The sequence below is a fragment of the Notolabrus celidotus genome, chromosome 9, assembly GCF_009762535.1.
Source record: "Notolabrus celidotus isolate fNotCel1 chromosome 9, fNotCel1.pri, whole genome shotgun sequence".
Classification (NCBI taxonomy): Eukaryota; Metazoa; Chordata; class Actinopteri; order Labriformes; family Labridae; genus Notolabrus; species Notolabrus celidotus.
Window position 1 is genome coordinate 27,836,264 of NC_048280.1, and position 17,535 is coordinate 27,853,798.

Below are 17,535 nucleotides of genomic sequence, written 5' to 3' on the forward strand. Positions count from 1 at the left end.
CCCATCATTGAGAGCACCTGCCCTCATTGCACCCAGCTTGAGCTCATCAGCCTGGCTGCTCAATAAAAGGAGCTCCTTTCCCTCAGTTAGGTGTGTGCAACAGAGAAGACAACACCTTCAGTTGTTCCCTCTGGGTTTTGTTTGAAGAGTGTGTTGTGAGAGAGTGTGTATGTTTGTGGATGTATTGTGGATGTATTGTGGATGGAAGGAGGGTGCATGGCAAAAGGATATTTAAAAAGAGGATTGATCTCTCAGGAGAGTTTTTTCAGATTACAGTTGTTTAGGCATTGTAATCATTTCTTAAGATGGTGCCATATCCACATAATTCGACAGTGAGATCACTAATTTCAATTTTCCTTCACCAACTAGAATAAAAATTGGTATATAATGATAATGTGAATGTAAAATTGTACTACCCCGCTTGGTGTTTCTACACCTGAACTACATTATAAACAGGAGCTAAGCTCCTCGACTCAAATCCACATCAAAACAATGTAAACGATAACAAAGTCTAGACAATAAAGGAGTACAAAAGACTCATGGGGCACGCAGGTGACACGTGAAGGCAGCGTGACAACCATAGACTGTATGAGAGCCTCCTAGCCAACAGCTACAGTGTTCCCGCAAAGTGGCAAACTCCGGTCTAATAATATGAGTCCAATGCGGAAGTGTTAAAAGCTGCAGTTCATCGAGGATCCGCTTGAGGCTGGCTCCGGAAGTACCGGAAGTCACAGCTGCCTGTGGGAACCATAGACTGTATAAAATATGTACGTAGTATTCGTGACGTCACCCATCTATTTCTGAAGTGCTGTTCTGAGGCCAATCGGCGGCGGCAGCCATATTGCTGCTGTCGAGCCAGTGTGACGTAAAGAGGCGGGCTTTGAGCCTCCTAGCCAACAGCTACACGTGTTCCCACAGGCAGCTGTGCCTCTCATTAGAAGACTAGTAATCTATATCTTCGAAATTGCCACGTTAGAAAAAAAATTCACCCCTGTACAGTGTGTGCCGATAGAGAAATGAGCTATCCAGACTACACTCATCTTTTGTACCAGGCAGTAAACATGTTTATTTCTGCTGTAAAGATCGGCTTTATTGAATTGGTGTGTATGTGGTTTCCGGTACTCAGCCTCAAGCGGATCCTCGATGAACTGCAGTTTTTAGCACTTCCGCATTGGACTCATATTTTTAGACCGGAGGTGGCTACTTAGTGTGAACAAAAGACCCATGGGGCACGCAGGTCGGTGACACGTGAAGGCAGCCTGGGCAATCTGCATATAAAAACGGCTCCCAAATGAACGGCTTGCAACTGAGAATCGGTTCTCATCGTTCACTTAAAAGAGCCGTTCAAAAGACCGACTCGTTCAGGAACATCACATCTCTATGACGTATATTTCAGGGGACATAAGGAGGGCGGTTTGAAAGGAAAGAGTCAACTTTTGTCAACATGTTTGAAATAAATGAAATGATCAGATAAGACAGATATTACTATCAGTAAGATACCTTTGTGTTAAATGGTAGAGAGTAATCTCTCATGTTGAATGGACTTCTCCGTGTGGCTAACGTTAAATAAACTTGGTGTTAGCTAGGTGTCGCTAGCTGTAGATGATGTCCAGCTCGGTCCGATGATTGTCTTCATTTATTTCAGCCAAATGTTGAACAAGTAAACTCCAGCATCAGGTCATTTCTCCGCATTTGTATAACATTGAATTTACCTGTCAAAATGGCGAGTGTGCATGAGAACTTATACTTTAACCCCATGATGACGAACGGAGTGGTCCATGCTAACGTGTTTGGGATCAAAGACTGGGTCACTCCGTATAAGATCTCAGTCCTGGCGCTGCTATACGACATGACTGCGTCCAAAATCACACTGCCAGAGAGAAGACGACTCAACAAACTCATCCTGCCCCTACAGCAGGTCGGGTTTTCTCGTTAAAGTGGTGTTGTTGTTGCACAGCACTGAGTTGAAGCAGGTGTGTTATTGTTGTGTTGTTTGTGTTGGTTCTCAGGGTCCAGACCTGACTCTGGGTCAGTTCCTGAAGACTGTGGAGGAATGTTGCCCTCAGACTGCATATGCTGTCAAACTCAGGTATGATGCTACAGTTCAGCAGTGGTGGACAAAGTACACAGCTTCATTACTTAAGTCAAAGTATAGATCCTCCATGTCAAATATTACTCCAATACAAGTGAAAGTTGTTCTGTCAGATTATTACTTGAGTTAAAGTACTGAAGGACTTGTTTTTAAGAATACTTAAGTATTCAAAATACTTCTTAAAAAATCTCAAAACATTGTATTTTCAAAATGCATAAGTGCATTCCAGACAAAGGAGTATATTCTGTTACATTATGTTTAAACCATTACTTGAAATCTCTAAAAACTATACCATGGAATAAAAACAGCAAGTTACTCCAAGCACAGACAACTTAGTTTGAAATGTTCATCTGGAATGAAACAAATGTTACGTAGCTCAACACGCTTTCTCAGGTTGGACAGTGAATGTTTGTAGGTTTGGGCAGAGTGGGAAACAGGGAGAACATTTCAAACAATACGTATCATTCTTCATTTCAAAAACATTTAACACGGGCTGAAGATATGGCCATGGGTGCTCAGGTGGAGAATTGTAACCATCATTACCACTTCTAAATGAACTGCCTGATCTGAGTGAAATTTGCTCTGTGTTTGCTCCATGTTCAACCGTGGAGACGCACGATATACATGTACGGCTAAACCACTGAAACAAACAGAACTACATAAACACATTTTACTGTCTTAGTGATCAGATTTCAGAAAAGAGAAGGCAATTCATGAGCTGACTTCAAAGCAAAAGTAGTGAGTAACTAGAGCATTGATAGAAATGTAGTGGAGTTAAAAGTACAATAAATGTCTAATGGAGTAAAAGTAATAGGTTTCCCCAAATAATAATACTCAAGTAAAGTACAGATACTCAAAAAAAGTACTTAAGTACAGTACTCAAGTAAATTTACTTGTCCACAAGTGCAGACACAGACTTCATACAGTGGATTGTGAATAGGACTGTCACAAAACATTGTTTTTGTAAATGATTAATGTGACCATTATTTATCATTACTCAGTGAATTGTTTTATTTATGAAGCATCTGAAAGTAGTGAAAAAACTTAACTCAGATCAACTTTATTTATATAGCACCTTTCATCCATAAAAACATGCAGCCCAAAGTGCTTCACAGAATAACAGAGAGACAGAAAACAACAGCAATGGTAAAATTATAAAAGGCATGATTATAGATAAAAAATACTTAAAAATAGAATAAAATCAAGACAGTAAAATCAATAAAATAAGTAATAGTGGAAAGAAAAGTTCAAAAATAAGGTGGTGTTAACAAGATCAGATGAATACAATAAATAAATAGATAAATAAATTATTAAATAAGATAAATAAATGTTAAAGCAATAATAAAAATAACAATGATTAAAATAATAATGAAAATAATATTTCAGTCCAGGGCTAAAAATAAATTACTCCAAGTTAAAAGCTAGATTAAAAAGGTAAGTCTTAAGTTTACTTTTAAAAACACCCAGAGAGCTCGCCATTTTAATGTCCAGAGACTGAGCGTTCCAGAGCTTAGAGGAGTAAAAACAGAAAGCTCTTTGGCCGGCGCTTGTGTGAGACACACGAGGAACATTTAAAAAGTCAAAGTTAGATCTTCAAATTGCTTCTTTTGTCAAATCCCTGAATGCATTTACACCTTGAGAACCATTGAAATAGATCTCCTCTGGCCAAGCTCGCACACCTGCACTCTGCAGAGTCAGTTGATGTCTTCACCAGTTCAAGAAATACCTGTTAGGACAGACGTCACTTTAATGCACTCTGTGTCTTATTGTTTATTTTATCTGGGAACTGTGTTTTGAATTTTGAAATGCCTTTGTAGTCAGTGGGACTCTCAGCTCTTTCATTTTCTTTTCTTTGTTTGCATATTTTTGTGCACATAACCTCACTTTGTGATTTATTTCTTCAGAAAGCACTGTTAAATTATATTTTACTTACTGACTCACATTAAAAATGCTAAAATTAGCATTTGGTTTCCCAATTTTCCCAAGTGTTTGAGATCTCCTTCTGTGTCTTCAAGTGCTGGGTTTTAGTTCATCTTAAACGATCACAAATGCTTCCAACGTCTCTCCGGACGGGTGAATGACTGAATGAAAGGTGAAGATATTACAAAGGTTAAGCTCCATATTTTAAATGCTTCCTACTCAGATCCTGTCTTTATTCTCATCTCTTCTTTGAAAAGGTGAAGCTGTGAGAGTCCTGCATGAGTGTGCTTTATCTTCTCTATGAATCAGGAGGGCTCGGGTTACCTCATATGAAGTTATATCACTGAGCTGCACGATTAAGACAGTTTACCAAACCCTGTGCTTGGTGTGCTGGAATAGAAACTAGAAAGAAATCATGTTTTGCCTCTGGATTTGAGTTAAGCCTCTCATTGTGGAGTGAAAAATAACAAGCAACTTAACTCTATGAAAATGTGGGACTGTCAGTGCATACATTTTTGAACTGGAAAGATATGGACGAACCCCTCATTGCCCTCTATATTTAGTGATAACGTCTTCAGCAATGTGCAGAAAAGGCATCGCAACTTTCATCAGTTTGTGCGGCAATGAACTCTTCTTTTATTCAAACACATCCAGGAAAAGATAACCTAAATCACAGTTCCTCCAATTTTTGCAGTTGAGAAGTTTTACTCAGTCTACTCGGCACACATTGTAAGAACAACAGCCATCTGTAAAAGAGAAAACACAAAGTCGGTCAACAAAGTCAAATATTTTAAGTCTGAACTCTACCAAGGTTTGTTAGAGGCTTATTGCTGATACTTATACCGCCAAGAAAAACACAGATAATTAGTCGACGCCTACACCTTATGTTAATTTCATGAAGAACAACTAAGGAATAAATTATGTTCATGAGGTTAGCTACTGTCACTCTTGACGTCTACAAGGACATCTGGTGAGGAATAGACTCAAAGTAAGGCGCTGCATCTGGAGAATTAGTTGTAGACTTAATACTTATTCTTTTTTTCATAGTGTTGTTTACCTGACTGCAGCTGTTTCCCCAGCATTGTTTTGTTTGTCTTGTTAGTGTTTGTCCTGTTTGTTTGAGGTTATTCCAAACACGTAGAATCATACCAACAGTACCACAGTATCACTCTACATGCTGAGTCTGGGAGAGGGCACGGTCCTCTCAGTATCCCTGACCCATCTGTGTCTTGCAAATTCAAGGGAGGATGTTCTGCATCACAATGTATTGCTTGCGTGCGCCCTGCACTTTATTATGAAAAGAAATATTGAAATGTGTCGATGCTAAAGCACTTTTTTCTTTCTTTAAAGGCTTCATGAGATGGCAGACGGAGAGCTTAAAGACATGGAGTACTTCTTTTCCACTCTTCCCACACCGTTCACTGCTTTTGATTCAGAGGCGTATAAAACCAGTGTCGTTGGTGAGCAGCAAACATGATGCCACAGCTCCTGATGTTTCTACATTATCCTCATTAAGAAGACTGATGTTCAGCTGTGTCTCTCCTTTCTCTCAGGTCTGTTCATGAGACACATGCTGCTAGCCTACAACAAGCTGTCTTTCAGTCAGGTCTACAAGCTGTACAAGTCTCTGCAGCACTATTACCACAGTCACTACGCCAAGCCCACTGATGGGCAGGTGAGTCTGCCAGCGCTGGCTGCTGACGACTCTGAGATGGACCTCACCAGTACAGAGGACACCGTGGGGGACAGAATGGACAAAGACGAGATGGACACCCCACTGCATGAGTCAGAGCTCCGGTATGTGTCTTGGAAAGACTTTGGTTCTAATGATTTTAAAACTACGATGATTAACGGCAGATATTTCTTCTCTTGTTCTAGAAACGACAACACACCAGGCAGAGGCCCCTTGTCACAAAAACAGGCAGAGTACTTTCTTGCAAGACAGGTGAGTGTTAGAGGCAAGGATGGTATGAACAGAACTATGTGGGTGCATGAATGTGCAGAACCAAGAGGTGAAACATTGACCCTCTTTCTGCAGGCCTATCTGTTGAAAAACGATGAAAATAAAGCTCTAAAGCCGGCTGCTCTGCAGGAGGAGCTCAACAACATGCTCAAGTTTAATCCAGATTTCGCTGAAGCGGTGAGGCGTTCGCTGAACCCATCATATTGTAATTACAAGTGTGCCATAAGGGGTGAATCATCTTAATTAGCTGTGTGATTTTGACTCTCTCCTCAGCATTACTTGAACTACCTGAACAGCATGAGAGTGCAGGATATCTTCCTCTCCGCCCACAGCCTCCTGCATTACTTCGACCGCCTCATCTTGTCTGGAAATGAAGGAAAGAGCAATGGGGACGAGGGCTATGGAAGAAGTCTCCGCTACGCTGCTCTAAACCTGGCAAGCCTGCACTGTCGCTTCGGCCACTAGTGAGTACAAGAGGCGCTGGAGTCTGTAAATGGACGTGTTCATACATAAAGTGTATTTGTGTGAAATACGGCTATGGTAGCTGTTCTATCGTCTGTGTTCTTCCTTCAGTCAGCAGGCTGATCTAGCTCTACAGGAGGCGATCCGCATTGCCCAAGAGTCCAATGATCATGTGTGCCTCCAGCACTGTCTGGTAAAATCCTCCTCTCTGCTTCCTGTCACTCCTGATAAATGGTTCATTATTTCTCCCATAAATATGCATGTGCCCGGGTGTATTCCTCCCTGTCTCTTTGTGTCCTACATTAGAGTTGGCTCTACACACTGGAACAGATGAGGGGATCTGACAGCACGGTGTTAACTGAGGATTCAGTGAAAATGGCTGCCCATTTCTGCCTGCCAGTGAGTGCATTATGAGCTCTTTAATAAGGACACCTGTATTAAGTTGGCTGTGGCTGTTCATTTACTTTTAATTGCTTTGGCACATTTTTTTCACGACACTCTCACTTTGCAAAACTCCTCTAATAGCTGTGATCCTGATTTTGGCCCCAAAGTGTCTCATACCATCAAAATGAAAACATTTGTTTTAGATGAGTAATGACATTGTACTACGGCCTCACAACTGTGTACATGTTCATCAGTATTATTCAAAATGATACATGTTGAAAAGGTAGACTGCAGGGACCATCTCCTGATTTATGAGAATCAGTGTAAAATAAAACTGAGAGGTTAGTGTTATGAGGTAGACTCCACTTGGACTTGGACTTGGACTCAAACTGCTTTTGGATGAGGAAGATGGAGAGGAGCGCTCTAACTTATTTATTAATGAAGACTGATTTGACCCTTATAATTCATTCAGTTTCGAGAACAGTTGGAGTGTGTTCACCTGCATGCGTTTCCTCACGTGTCGACTTGTGCAGCGGCAGTAATTGCCAGAGTCCCTGAAGAGGTGCCACGAATCGTGAGCTTTGCATTCAAAGATTTTCCAGCATTTGCAAAAAAGAGTAGCGCAGCCTATTTGATATGCAACAGAAGCATTAAAGACAGGCAGGGACGAGCTGTAATAAAACACCAGGTCCAGGAAGCACCCAGCAAAGCAAGAGAGATGCTAAAGTTACTTGGATTGTTGCTGTTAGCTAAATGCCTGCTAACAGTGATGGCCCAAGTTGTTGGGTCAGTTGAAGTTGGAGGATTGGTAGAAGGTATTTTTTTTGTTTTTGAGTTAACACCGGCAGTGATCCTATCGCAGCAGAAACAATGAGTTCATCTTCCTATGAAGAGAGCACGGTGCACATTTATGCATGACGCACAGTTCTGTCACTTCACTGATCATTTAAATATCCGGCTGACAGGATCAGTCAGATTCTAGTGTTGATGAATGAAATGAGCTTTCTGCACATCCAAAAGGTCCCACACGGTCAGTCCAGGTTCAAATGAAACTTCAGTCCTCCTCATAATAGTTCATATTTATGATACTTGGATTTGACTCTGGACTCAACCTGGACTTTAATACTTGGACTCAAGATTCAACTTTGACTTGAGATGACTTGACGACAACACTGAAAGCTATTTTTACTTTTTTATTGTATTCATTGAATAAACAGTACATTATTACTACATATAAAGATCTCATGTCTAGAGTTGTTCAATGGCTTTTAACTCAACACAAACACAAGAGGAACCACGAGCTGTGATTGTTTTTCATGCTCTGTGATCTTAGATAATTCAGACTGTTGTGGGTTAAATCATCTGAAATCTTGTCAGCTTAGATGATCCTGTAGTGCCTGAAAGCAAAGAACAATATACAACAATCTATCCATTAATAAAATCATTTCCCATTGACTCACCTCCCTGCTGTAGTACCTGGCGTCTCTAGGCATTCAGTCTTTAGTCCAGCAGGGGGCAACGCAGGGCAAGACGGCCCACAAACTGATGGACGCACTGAAGGACACAGACATCCTGCACTGGAAGCATAGTCTGTCAGAGCTGATCGAGATCAGCCTGGCTCAGACCACGTCCATATGGAGGATGTACGGCAAGAGGTGAGGCTCTACACCATACCTCTTTGTTTCACACACGGATGTCAGTCTTGTTCACAGTTTCTGTAATCAACCACCTGCTAGCACACCTTCTTCCTCCCACTGACATTACATCACCTCTGCAAGACAGGGTTACAATTTCTCATGTATTCATACAAGGATTCAGATTTCAGACATCCAATTTGCGCAAAAAGCACCGCACACGTGCAAACAAAATATAGACGTTTAGAAGTAATAAGACATGGCTTTAAGGTGTAATCATGTCAGTCATTTATATCCAAGTCCTTAATGTGTGCTCTTGTGTCTCATGCAGCACCATGGCTCTGCAGCAGGCCCAGCTGCTTCTCAACATGAGCAGCCTGGAGCCGGTCAACTTTGGGGTCCAGCAGAACAACACAGAGGCGTTTGCCGTGGCTCTCTGCCACCTGGCCGAGCTGCATGCAGAGCAGGTAACACATTTCATCTGATCCCATCTGTCTGCTCTCTGCCCCACTTTTCACGTGCCTCAGTCAGTCAGAGCAGCACTGCAGGATGTTAATAAACATTGATCAGGTCTTCTTTTTTTGGCTCCTGGACTCACCTCTCTGTCCTGTGCACATTTGCATCTGTTGCAGGGCCTGTACAGTGCAGTGTCAGAGATTCTCCTGCACCTGAAAGAGCAGTTCCCTCCTCATTCACAGCATGCCAAGGTGGGTAAAGTAAAAGGTTGGTGTAGATTCTGGCGCTCCCTGTGGATAGAGCAGCATCTGTAATCTGTAATCTCTGCTGATTGAGTCCTATACATGTGTGATCAGTGTTTTCTGAATCAAAATCTCATCACGCTCTCTTTAACAATCACATGTATCACCTACCACGAACCTTTGCTGTGTGAAATGTGCAGATGGCTGACTCTGCAGTGTGCTGTTTCATTTTATATGTCAACTAACCTGCAACTGCAGCAGTTCCAAGCTCAAATAATTACCTAATAGAAACGATCAGTCTCGTTGTTGATGGTCTTGTTTGCTTTTGTAGCTCATAAGAGGCAGAAGGAATTTCAGTTGTATCATAAAAAATATTAAAAACTCCTCACAGGAGCTTTAAACTGTTTTAATAGTAATAATAATGCATTTTATTTATAGGCGCCTTTCTTGACACTCAAGGTCACCTTACAAAATTAAAACTAACAGAGTTTAAATAACAAACAGTAAATAAAATACAATTAAAAAAGTTTTAAGAGAATTGACAGTGGAGTTGTGGTCAGATGGAGTAAGCCAATTTAAACAGATGAGTTTTGACTTTGGATTTAAAATGTGGGAGTGAGTCAGTATTACGGAGGTCAGGTGGGAGAGAGTTCCAGAGCTGGGGAGCAGAGCGGCTGAAGGCTCTGCTCCCCATGGTAACAAGGCGAGCAGGGGGGACAGTGAGGTGGATGGAGGAGGAGGATCTGAGGGTGTGGACGGGTGTGGCAGTATGGAGGCGGTCAGAGAGAAATGGAGGGGCAAGGTTATGTATGGATTTGAAGGTGAGGAGAAGTATTTTGTAGTTGATCCGGTCTGTGATGGGGAGCCAGTGGAGCTGTTGCTGGATGGGTGTGATGTGGTGGCTGGAGGCGGTGCGTCTGATGATACGGGCAGCTGAATTTTGAACCAGTTGTAGTTTATGGAGGGTTTTGTGGGGTAGGTCAAACAGAAGAGAGTTGCAATAGTCCAACTGGGAGGTGACGAGGCTGTGAACAAGAATGACAGTGGAGTGGGGAGTGAGCGAAGGATGGAGACGGTTAATATTGCGGAGGTGGAAGTAGGCGGATCGGGTGACGTGGTCGATATGGGAGGTGAAGGAAAGGGTGCTGTCGAGAATGACACCCAGACTCTTAACCTGAGGGGAGGGGAAGAGGGACGAGTTGTCGTTGGGAATAGAGAAATAATGGAGTTTGTTTAATGTAGATTTTGTGCCGATTAGAAGAAGTTCAGTTTTATTGCTGTTTAATTTGAGGAAGTTTGAGGTGAACCAAGATCTTATTTCAAGGAGGAAATTGGTTAGGGAAGAAGGTGGAAGTGAGGAGTCAGGTTTAGTGCATTTGTATGCATTCAAGTCTTATTCTTATAAAGCAAATGTAATAATTCAATATATATAAACATGTTTTGCTCTTTAGATGATGCTTCTTGAATGCAGGTTAATATCATCATTTAATAATAAAAATGTTATTTTCTCTTGTGTCCATTTAGATAGCTAGAAACAGCTTACATTCTATAGATTAGAGATTAAAATAATGTTTGTTTTTGTGGAACCTGGCTGTCAGTCTGCCATTGATATTCATATTAAAACAAGTAGAATGAAGTTATTTAGACATTGAGAACATTGAAATGTTATTTAGAGTTAGCTAGCCCGCTCTGAATCCCACCAGACAAAGCTTAGACAGCTCCTCTGCTAAACTAATCGGATCAGCTACAGTAAAGCAGGATTTTTCCATCATAATTGGAATTAGTTATGTTGAATAGTGAACTGAATTACCATCAGAATTCAATTATCTAACTTTATATTTTCAGTCACAGATCATAGTTTAGCTTGAACAGCCACAGCTAGCTTTCACTTTGTAAACTCATGCTCACTTTCTTTGCAGTTAACATGACAGCAGTATCCACATGACCATCAATTCAGCAGTTGCTAGAGACTGAGTAAAAACGTTATTAGACCTTTATTTTACCAGGTAAAATGTTTGAGAACCAGTTCTCATTTACAAACATAACCCGACCAAGAGGCGGCAACAGGAACACATACACACACAAACAAATAAACATAAAATAGAACAAAACAAAAGTGAACAAGTAACAAGCAATGTGCACGAGGTGTAAAAAAGTATGTGTGTATATACAGTGGGGTGCGAAAGTTTGGGCACCCTAAACAAAAATTGTTGTTTTCATCTGTATTTTCTATTTCCTTCAGTGTGGCAGCTTGCTTCTTTCATATCTTATAACTAACAGAAATACAGACATTTTCAGCATGAAAACTTATTTATTGAGTTAAATCAAAATGTACAATAAACTCTGAAACAAAATCAGACCGGTGCAAAAGTTTGGGCACCCTTAAACTTTCTTTTGTTTGAGCATTGCTAGACATCCTAAAAAGACTTATTTCCACCATCTAAACATTGGAATTAGTTCACTGAATCTTCCACAACAAATTCACATGTAACAACAGATTTAAAGGTTAAATTGGAGCTGTTTCTTATCCCTCGGTCTCTAATGTGACTTGGCAACATGGGAACATCAAAACAGCTCTGAGATGACCTAAAATTGCAAATAATACGGAAGCATAACTCTGGAGAAGGTTATAAGAAATTATCCCAAAGGTTTCAGTTGTCTGTGTCAACTGTGAGGGACATCATAAGGAAATGGAAGGCTACTGGCACTGTGGATGTGAAGAAAAGATGTGGCAGACCAAGGAAAATAACAGCAAGGCAAGAGCGAAAAATGGTCAGAAAACTTTGCAAGGACCCACAAACCACCACCAAAGAACTCCAGAAAGAACTTGCTGCCGATGCTGTCATGGTGCATCGCTCCACAATCAGACGAAGGTTGCATGAGAAGGAGCTTTATGGAAGGGTGATACGTAAGAAGCCCTTTCTTCGTCCCCATCACAAACACGCTCATCTGACATATGCCAAAACACAAGTGGATAAACCAGAGTCATTCTGGAATAAAGTGCTCTGGACAGATGAAACAAATATGGAGTTGTATGAGTTGTATACACATGGCGCAAGAAGAAGACGGCATTCCAGGAGAAGAACATGCTCCCTACTGTAAAGTTTGGAGGAGGGTCTGTTATGCTTATGGCCGGTACAGGCACTGGAAACCTTGTTAAGGTGGAAGGCCACATGGATTCGGCCCAATATCAACAGATTCTGGAGGCAAATGTCCAAGACTCTGTCAAGAAGCTGAGGCTAATGCGGGGTTGGGTATTCCAACACGACAATGATCCTAGACATTGTTCCAAATCGACAAAGGATTACTTAAAGAAAGAAAATTACAACATTCTGCAATGGCCATCACAATACCCAGATTTGAACATAATAGAGAATTTGTGGTATGACCTGAAGCGTGCTGTCCATGCCAGGAGGCCCTCCATTCTCACAGAGTTGGAGGCCTTTTGTAAAGAGGAGTGGTCAAAAATTCCCCCAGCCAGGATCCAGGGACTTATCCAGAGTTATAAGAAACGTTTACAGGCAGTTATATCAGCAAAAAGGGGTGCTACTATTTTTATTTTTTTATTTTTTATTTTTTATTTAAACAATCGGACATGAACAGGAAAAATGACAGACTCAGACCACATATACTTAACTTACATTTTCAAGAGATTACATCTTGGAAACTGAAAAACACATTTCAAAGTTGAGAGTTTGAGGGTGTAAGTTATTCCAGTTGTTAGCTGCTGCAAAACGAAAAGACTTGCGGCCGAAAACAGTAGAAGTACCGGGGATGATGAACTTGATGTATTCACTGGACCTACTGGGATATGAGGCTTGGGTGACATGTAGAAGAGAGGACAGGTAGGAAGGTGTCTTTCCCAGGATTGACTTGTATACAAAATGAAGCCAGTGATGAAGCCGCCAGGTATGAAGGGAGGGCCACCTCATCAATTTATAGAGATCACAGTGGTGAGTGTGGAAGGGTGCATTAGTGGCAAAGCGGATAGCTGAGTGATAAAGAGTGTCCAGTTTACATGAGAACGCTAACCTGTCATCCTGTTTTGTTTGGAGATTTCAAACACTGATCATCCAATCTAAACTTCTATCTCTGTCATGTATTTTAACAAAATACAGTTTTTACATTCATGAAGGGAAATGAAAAACTTATACTCATTGTTTTTTGTTTGCTAATGACTCAAACCCCTGCAGCTCTGGATGCTGTGTGATTTGAAAATCCAGTTTGACAGACACATGCACGAAGGAAAATACCATTTAGCGGAGCCACTCGTCACAGCAATCTCTGCCTTGAACAAAGCAGAAGGTCTCTACAGGTAACACAGAGGCACAGATCTTTCGTCCTCCTCTTAAAGATTCCTGTCACCTACAGACGTAGTTTGTATTCAATCTGTGTTAACTCAATGCTGTCATTGCTGACAGGAAAGCTCTCGTTCTGAAGGCCCTAAACCGGAGTACTGAAGCGTACAGCATCTTACAGCGACTGCAGACGCACTGTGAGAAGAAGAAATGTACAGAGGTGGTCATCAGGTAGACAGATATTTGTCTGATCTTCAATAACTCTTTTTCTGTTCCCCTGAGAGTGAAGGAGAGCAAACTCCTAAGCTTAGTCAGCTGTTGTTTTTCTATTCATAGAATTGAACTGGCTCACTTTTCTTAGGTCTGCTTTAAATATTTAATGTTTGACATTCAAATTATGAATCATCTTTATAAGCAAACTGTTGTAGTACAAAATGTGACGGGAAGCATTCGTAGAAATATTTCTAAATATATCCTTCAAGCACTTTAATTAGACATCAGACGAAGCACTTTTTCATCTGCATCACTTCCTGTTTCTGTCTCATACAGAGTGATGCTTTCCACCGCTGAGCTCCACTGGGAGTCGTCTGGCTTCTCCACAGCTCTTCCTCTCCTCCTGCAGGCTTTGGCTCTGGCTAGACAGCACCACCTACAGTCCCTGGCCTCTGAGACAATCCTTCACCTGGCCTTCACTCAGGTCAGATATAACTTTTATTCCCGTACATGCAAATCAACAAAGCCTCATTTTCAGTCTGACACGTTTATTTATGCAAAATGCAAGCAGAACAACGACCATTGTCTTTGTTTCTGTTCCTCTCTGCAGCTGATGCTGGGGGTTCCTGAGCAGGCTCTGTCAGTTCTGCATGAAGCCATTGAGCCTATTCTGGCCCACGGAGCAGTCATGGACAAAGGCCGAGCCCTGCTGCTGACGGCCCGCTGTCAGATGGCGGGGGCTGGGTTCAGGCCAAACGGACAAGGGCAAGCAGGTAACAGTCTCACCTCCCTCTGCTGAACACTTATCCCTTTGTCATGGAGCTGTGCATCGTAATTTTAAAAACCCTGCTGGCTGTCTTCCTGCAGATATGCATTGGGCGTTTTTGGCTGTAAACACATTAAATGAAGCTGCGGCATATTTCTCCAAGCTGAACTGCAAGGAGCGGCTGCGGGACGTCCACTATCTGCAGGCTCAGCTCCACCGTTCTTTGGGACAAACCTCCCAGAGCAACAAAAGTGCCATGCTCTTCCGGCTGCTGGACCAGGAGCTGCAATCACCTGCACCTCCTGTGTCCATGAGGCTCTAACTGCTTCCCATCCAACCACAACCTGGAGTAATTACCTGACAGAAATAACACGACACATATTGCTCACCACTAGATGGCAGTGATGATCTGTCCCGCGTCTTTTGGGTCTCTTGCCTTGTCATGTATAAATATTTTGAACTAGAGGAACATCTGGAACTCGTTGTATGCAGTTTCATATAATATTAACAGAGGACAATGTAAGTGGCCATAAACAAGAGTGAATTTCCAGCTCACTGAGAGTAGCTCTCTTGATTCCAGTCAGGCATACATTTGAATGATGACCTGATGATAAATATAACATGTTGTTTAACAGCTTCCACCACAGCTACATCCCAGGTATGTGAGACAGACATTAAATGCCAGCTAAAGTGGTAAAAATGTCCAAAGTTTATCAGAACCTGCCCTGGCCACGCACTGCTTTTGATGAATGAGGGTAATATCACAGTTAGCTACAAGATGAATGTGTTTCAGTGGCCTGGATGATTCATATTTCCCCAGAAGAATACTGATGAAGCTGAAATCCGGGGGGAGGAAATCGGGATTACATTCATAATGTAATGGACCCACTTTGGCATGAAATCTGATACTGTATCTGTATTCTGTTTATGTCTGACACATTGTGCGAACAATTGTAGCCGATAACGTTTAATTGTCCTGGCCGGCCAGTAGTTTATTACGTACAGCACTTCTTTCAAGAACATTAAAAACTTGTTTCCTCTTATTTAGCTTTCAGTCTGTCAGACGCATTGATGGGAATAATTCAGAAAGGAATACATCTGCAGAGCAGCTTTCGCAGTGGTGAAGTTATACATGTTACAGTTTTACAACCCCAGTTCTAGGAAGATGTGAAGCTGTGTAAAATGTTTATTTAAAACAAAATTTGAGGGGTTTGTGAATCATTTGAGCCCTATATTAAATTAAGAATAGTGCAAAGACTACAAAGAAAATGTTCAAACTTGAAAGTTTTATTGTTTTATGGAAAATATGTATACTCTTTTTATAGTTGAAGCCAGCAATATGTTTCAAACACTGATAAAGTTGTGTAATGTTAAGGGTAAACAACTGGAAGAACATCTCCCTACTAACTAGGTTGATTTGCAACAGGTTAGTAACATGACTATAAAAGGAGCATTCCAGAGATGCTCAGTCTCTCAGAAGATGGGAAAGGCTTCTTTGCGTCGGAAAAGAATAGAATCATTTTCCTCCACATAAAATTTAGAGATCTCGTCATCTACATTACATCCTATCATTAATAATTTCTTTAATCATCTCTGTATTAAAGGGACAAAGCCCAAAACCACAGACTCACAGGCAACACTACATTAAAAACAGTTATGGCTCTGTAGTGGAAATCACTGCACAGGCTCAACATCACTTTCAAAAAACACTCTCTGAATACAGTGTGTAACTGCATCCACAAATGCAAGTTAAAACTAGCATGCAAAGAGGGAACCATATATAAACATGGTCCATTGAAGATAGACTGAGGGGAAGTGGAAAACTCTCCTGTAGTCTGTTGAATCAAAACTGAAATCATGGACACCGCATCTTCTGCTCTAAAAAGGAAAAAGACCATCCTGTTGTCAGCGCATAGTGCAAAAGCCAGCATCCCTGATGGTATGGAGACACATAAGTGCCCATGGCATGGGCCGCTCACATATCTGTGAAGGCTCCATTAATGCTGAACAATATATACAGATTTTGGAGCAACATATGCTGCCTTCCAGACAATGCCTTCTTCAGGGAAGACATCAAGACATTACCAAACCACATTCTACATGTTACAACAGTATGGCTCTGTAGTAAAAAAGTGCAGGTGCTAAGCTGTCCTTTCTGCAGTCCCAACTTGTTACCCTTTAAAAACAATTGGCCATTCAATCTGTTGAGAAGCTGGGGTCCTATATTAGGCAAGAATGGGACAACATTTCACTTTCAAAACTCCAGAAACTAGTCTCCTCAATTCCTAACTATTTACAGCATGTTATTAAAAAAAGAGGTGATGCAAGACGATGGTAAACATGCCGGTGTCCCAACTGTTTTGGAACATGTTGCTGGCATGGAATTAAAATGAGTACATATTTTTATAAAACAATTTCAACATTTGTTATGTAGTCCATGCACTATTTTCAATTACATGTACGATTCATTTTCATTTAAATGATTTGCAAACCATCACATTTTTTTTTGTAATAACATTTTAAACAGCATCCCAACATTTTGGAAACAGTGTTTGTATTTAAACTTCCTTCTTGTCCATATCTTGAACCTTCGTACTGTTTTTCTTGTCCTCCTGCACACACATCTGATGTGGGTTGTCTGGTTCGAGCCCTCTGGGACTGTCAACAGGACATTTTTCTCTCTTGTTAACCATCTGGGCAGGCCCCCGAAACTTCCTGTTGACATGGCGTGCAGTGTTTGGCTTCATGTCATATACTGCATAAACACATAGATCACAGAAGTACTGGCCAGTCTTGTATGTAAATATCTCAGTTACGTGACGACCTCACGCGGGAGGTCTTCTGACGCCTTGTTGGGACATGGTTTCAGAAGTAAAGTCACATAGTATGGCTTTATGTACATGTTTGGTCAACTGTGGGTAAGTCCAGTTCAGGGATCAGGAGGACTATAAAAGAAGCAAGTGTGTGTCCACAGAGTTCAGTGTTTATGTTGAATTGATGCTTTTAATCAGTTTGTGGGTATAATTTGCTGCAGTGGGATTCAAACCACTAATTGTTTTCAATCAAGTTGCACAGAACCATTTTTCGCAGAATGCTTCCTATTTG

At 41.3% G+C, this 17,535-nt stretch overlaps 1 protein-coding gene across 1 annotated transcript; it reads left to right on the top strand.

Moving 5' to 3' along the window:
* The first annotated feature begins 1,326 nt into the window (after positions 1-1,326).
* Positions 1,327-17,017, top strand: anapc5 (anaphase promoting complex subunit 5). Its single transcript, XM_034691303.1, has 17 exons — positions 1,327-1,918; positions 2,010-2,089; positions 5,363-5,472; positions 5,566-5,809; positions 5,891-5,957; positions 6,051-6,152; positions 6,249-6,439; positions 6,549-6,630; positions 6,744-6,836; positions 8,295-8,476; positions 8,787-8,922; positions 9,088-9,162; positions 13,347-13,468; positions 13,575-13,682; positions 14,001-14,148; positions 14,275-14,437; positions 14,532-17,017. The coding sequence occupies exons 1-17, from the start codon at positions 1,721-1,723 to the stop codon at positions 14,750-14,752; spliced, it is 2,322 nt and encodes a 773-aa protein (XP_034547194.1). The 5' UTR covers positions 1,327-1,720; the 3' UTR covers positions 14,753-17,017.
* The last annotated feature ends 518 nt before the right edge of the window (positions 17,018-17,535 follow it).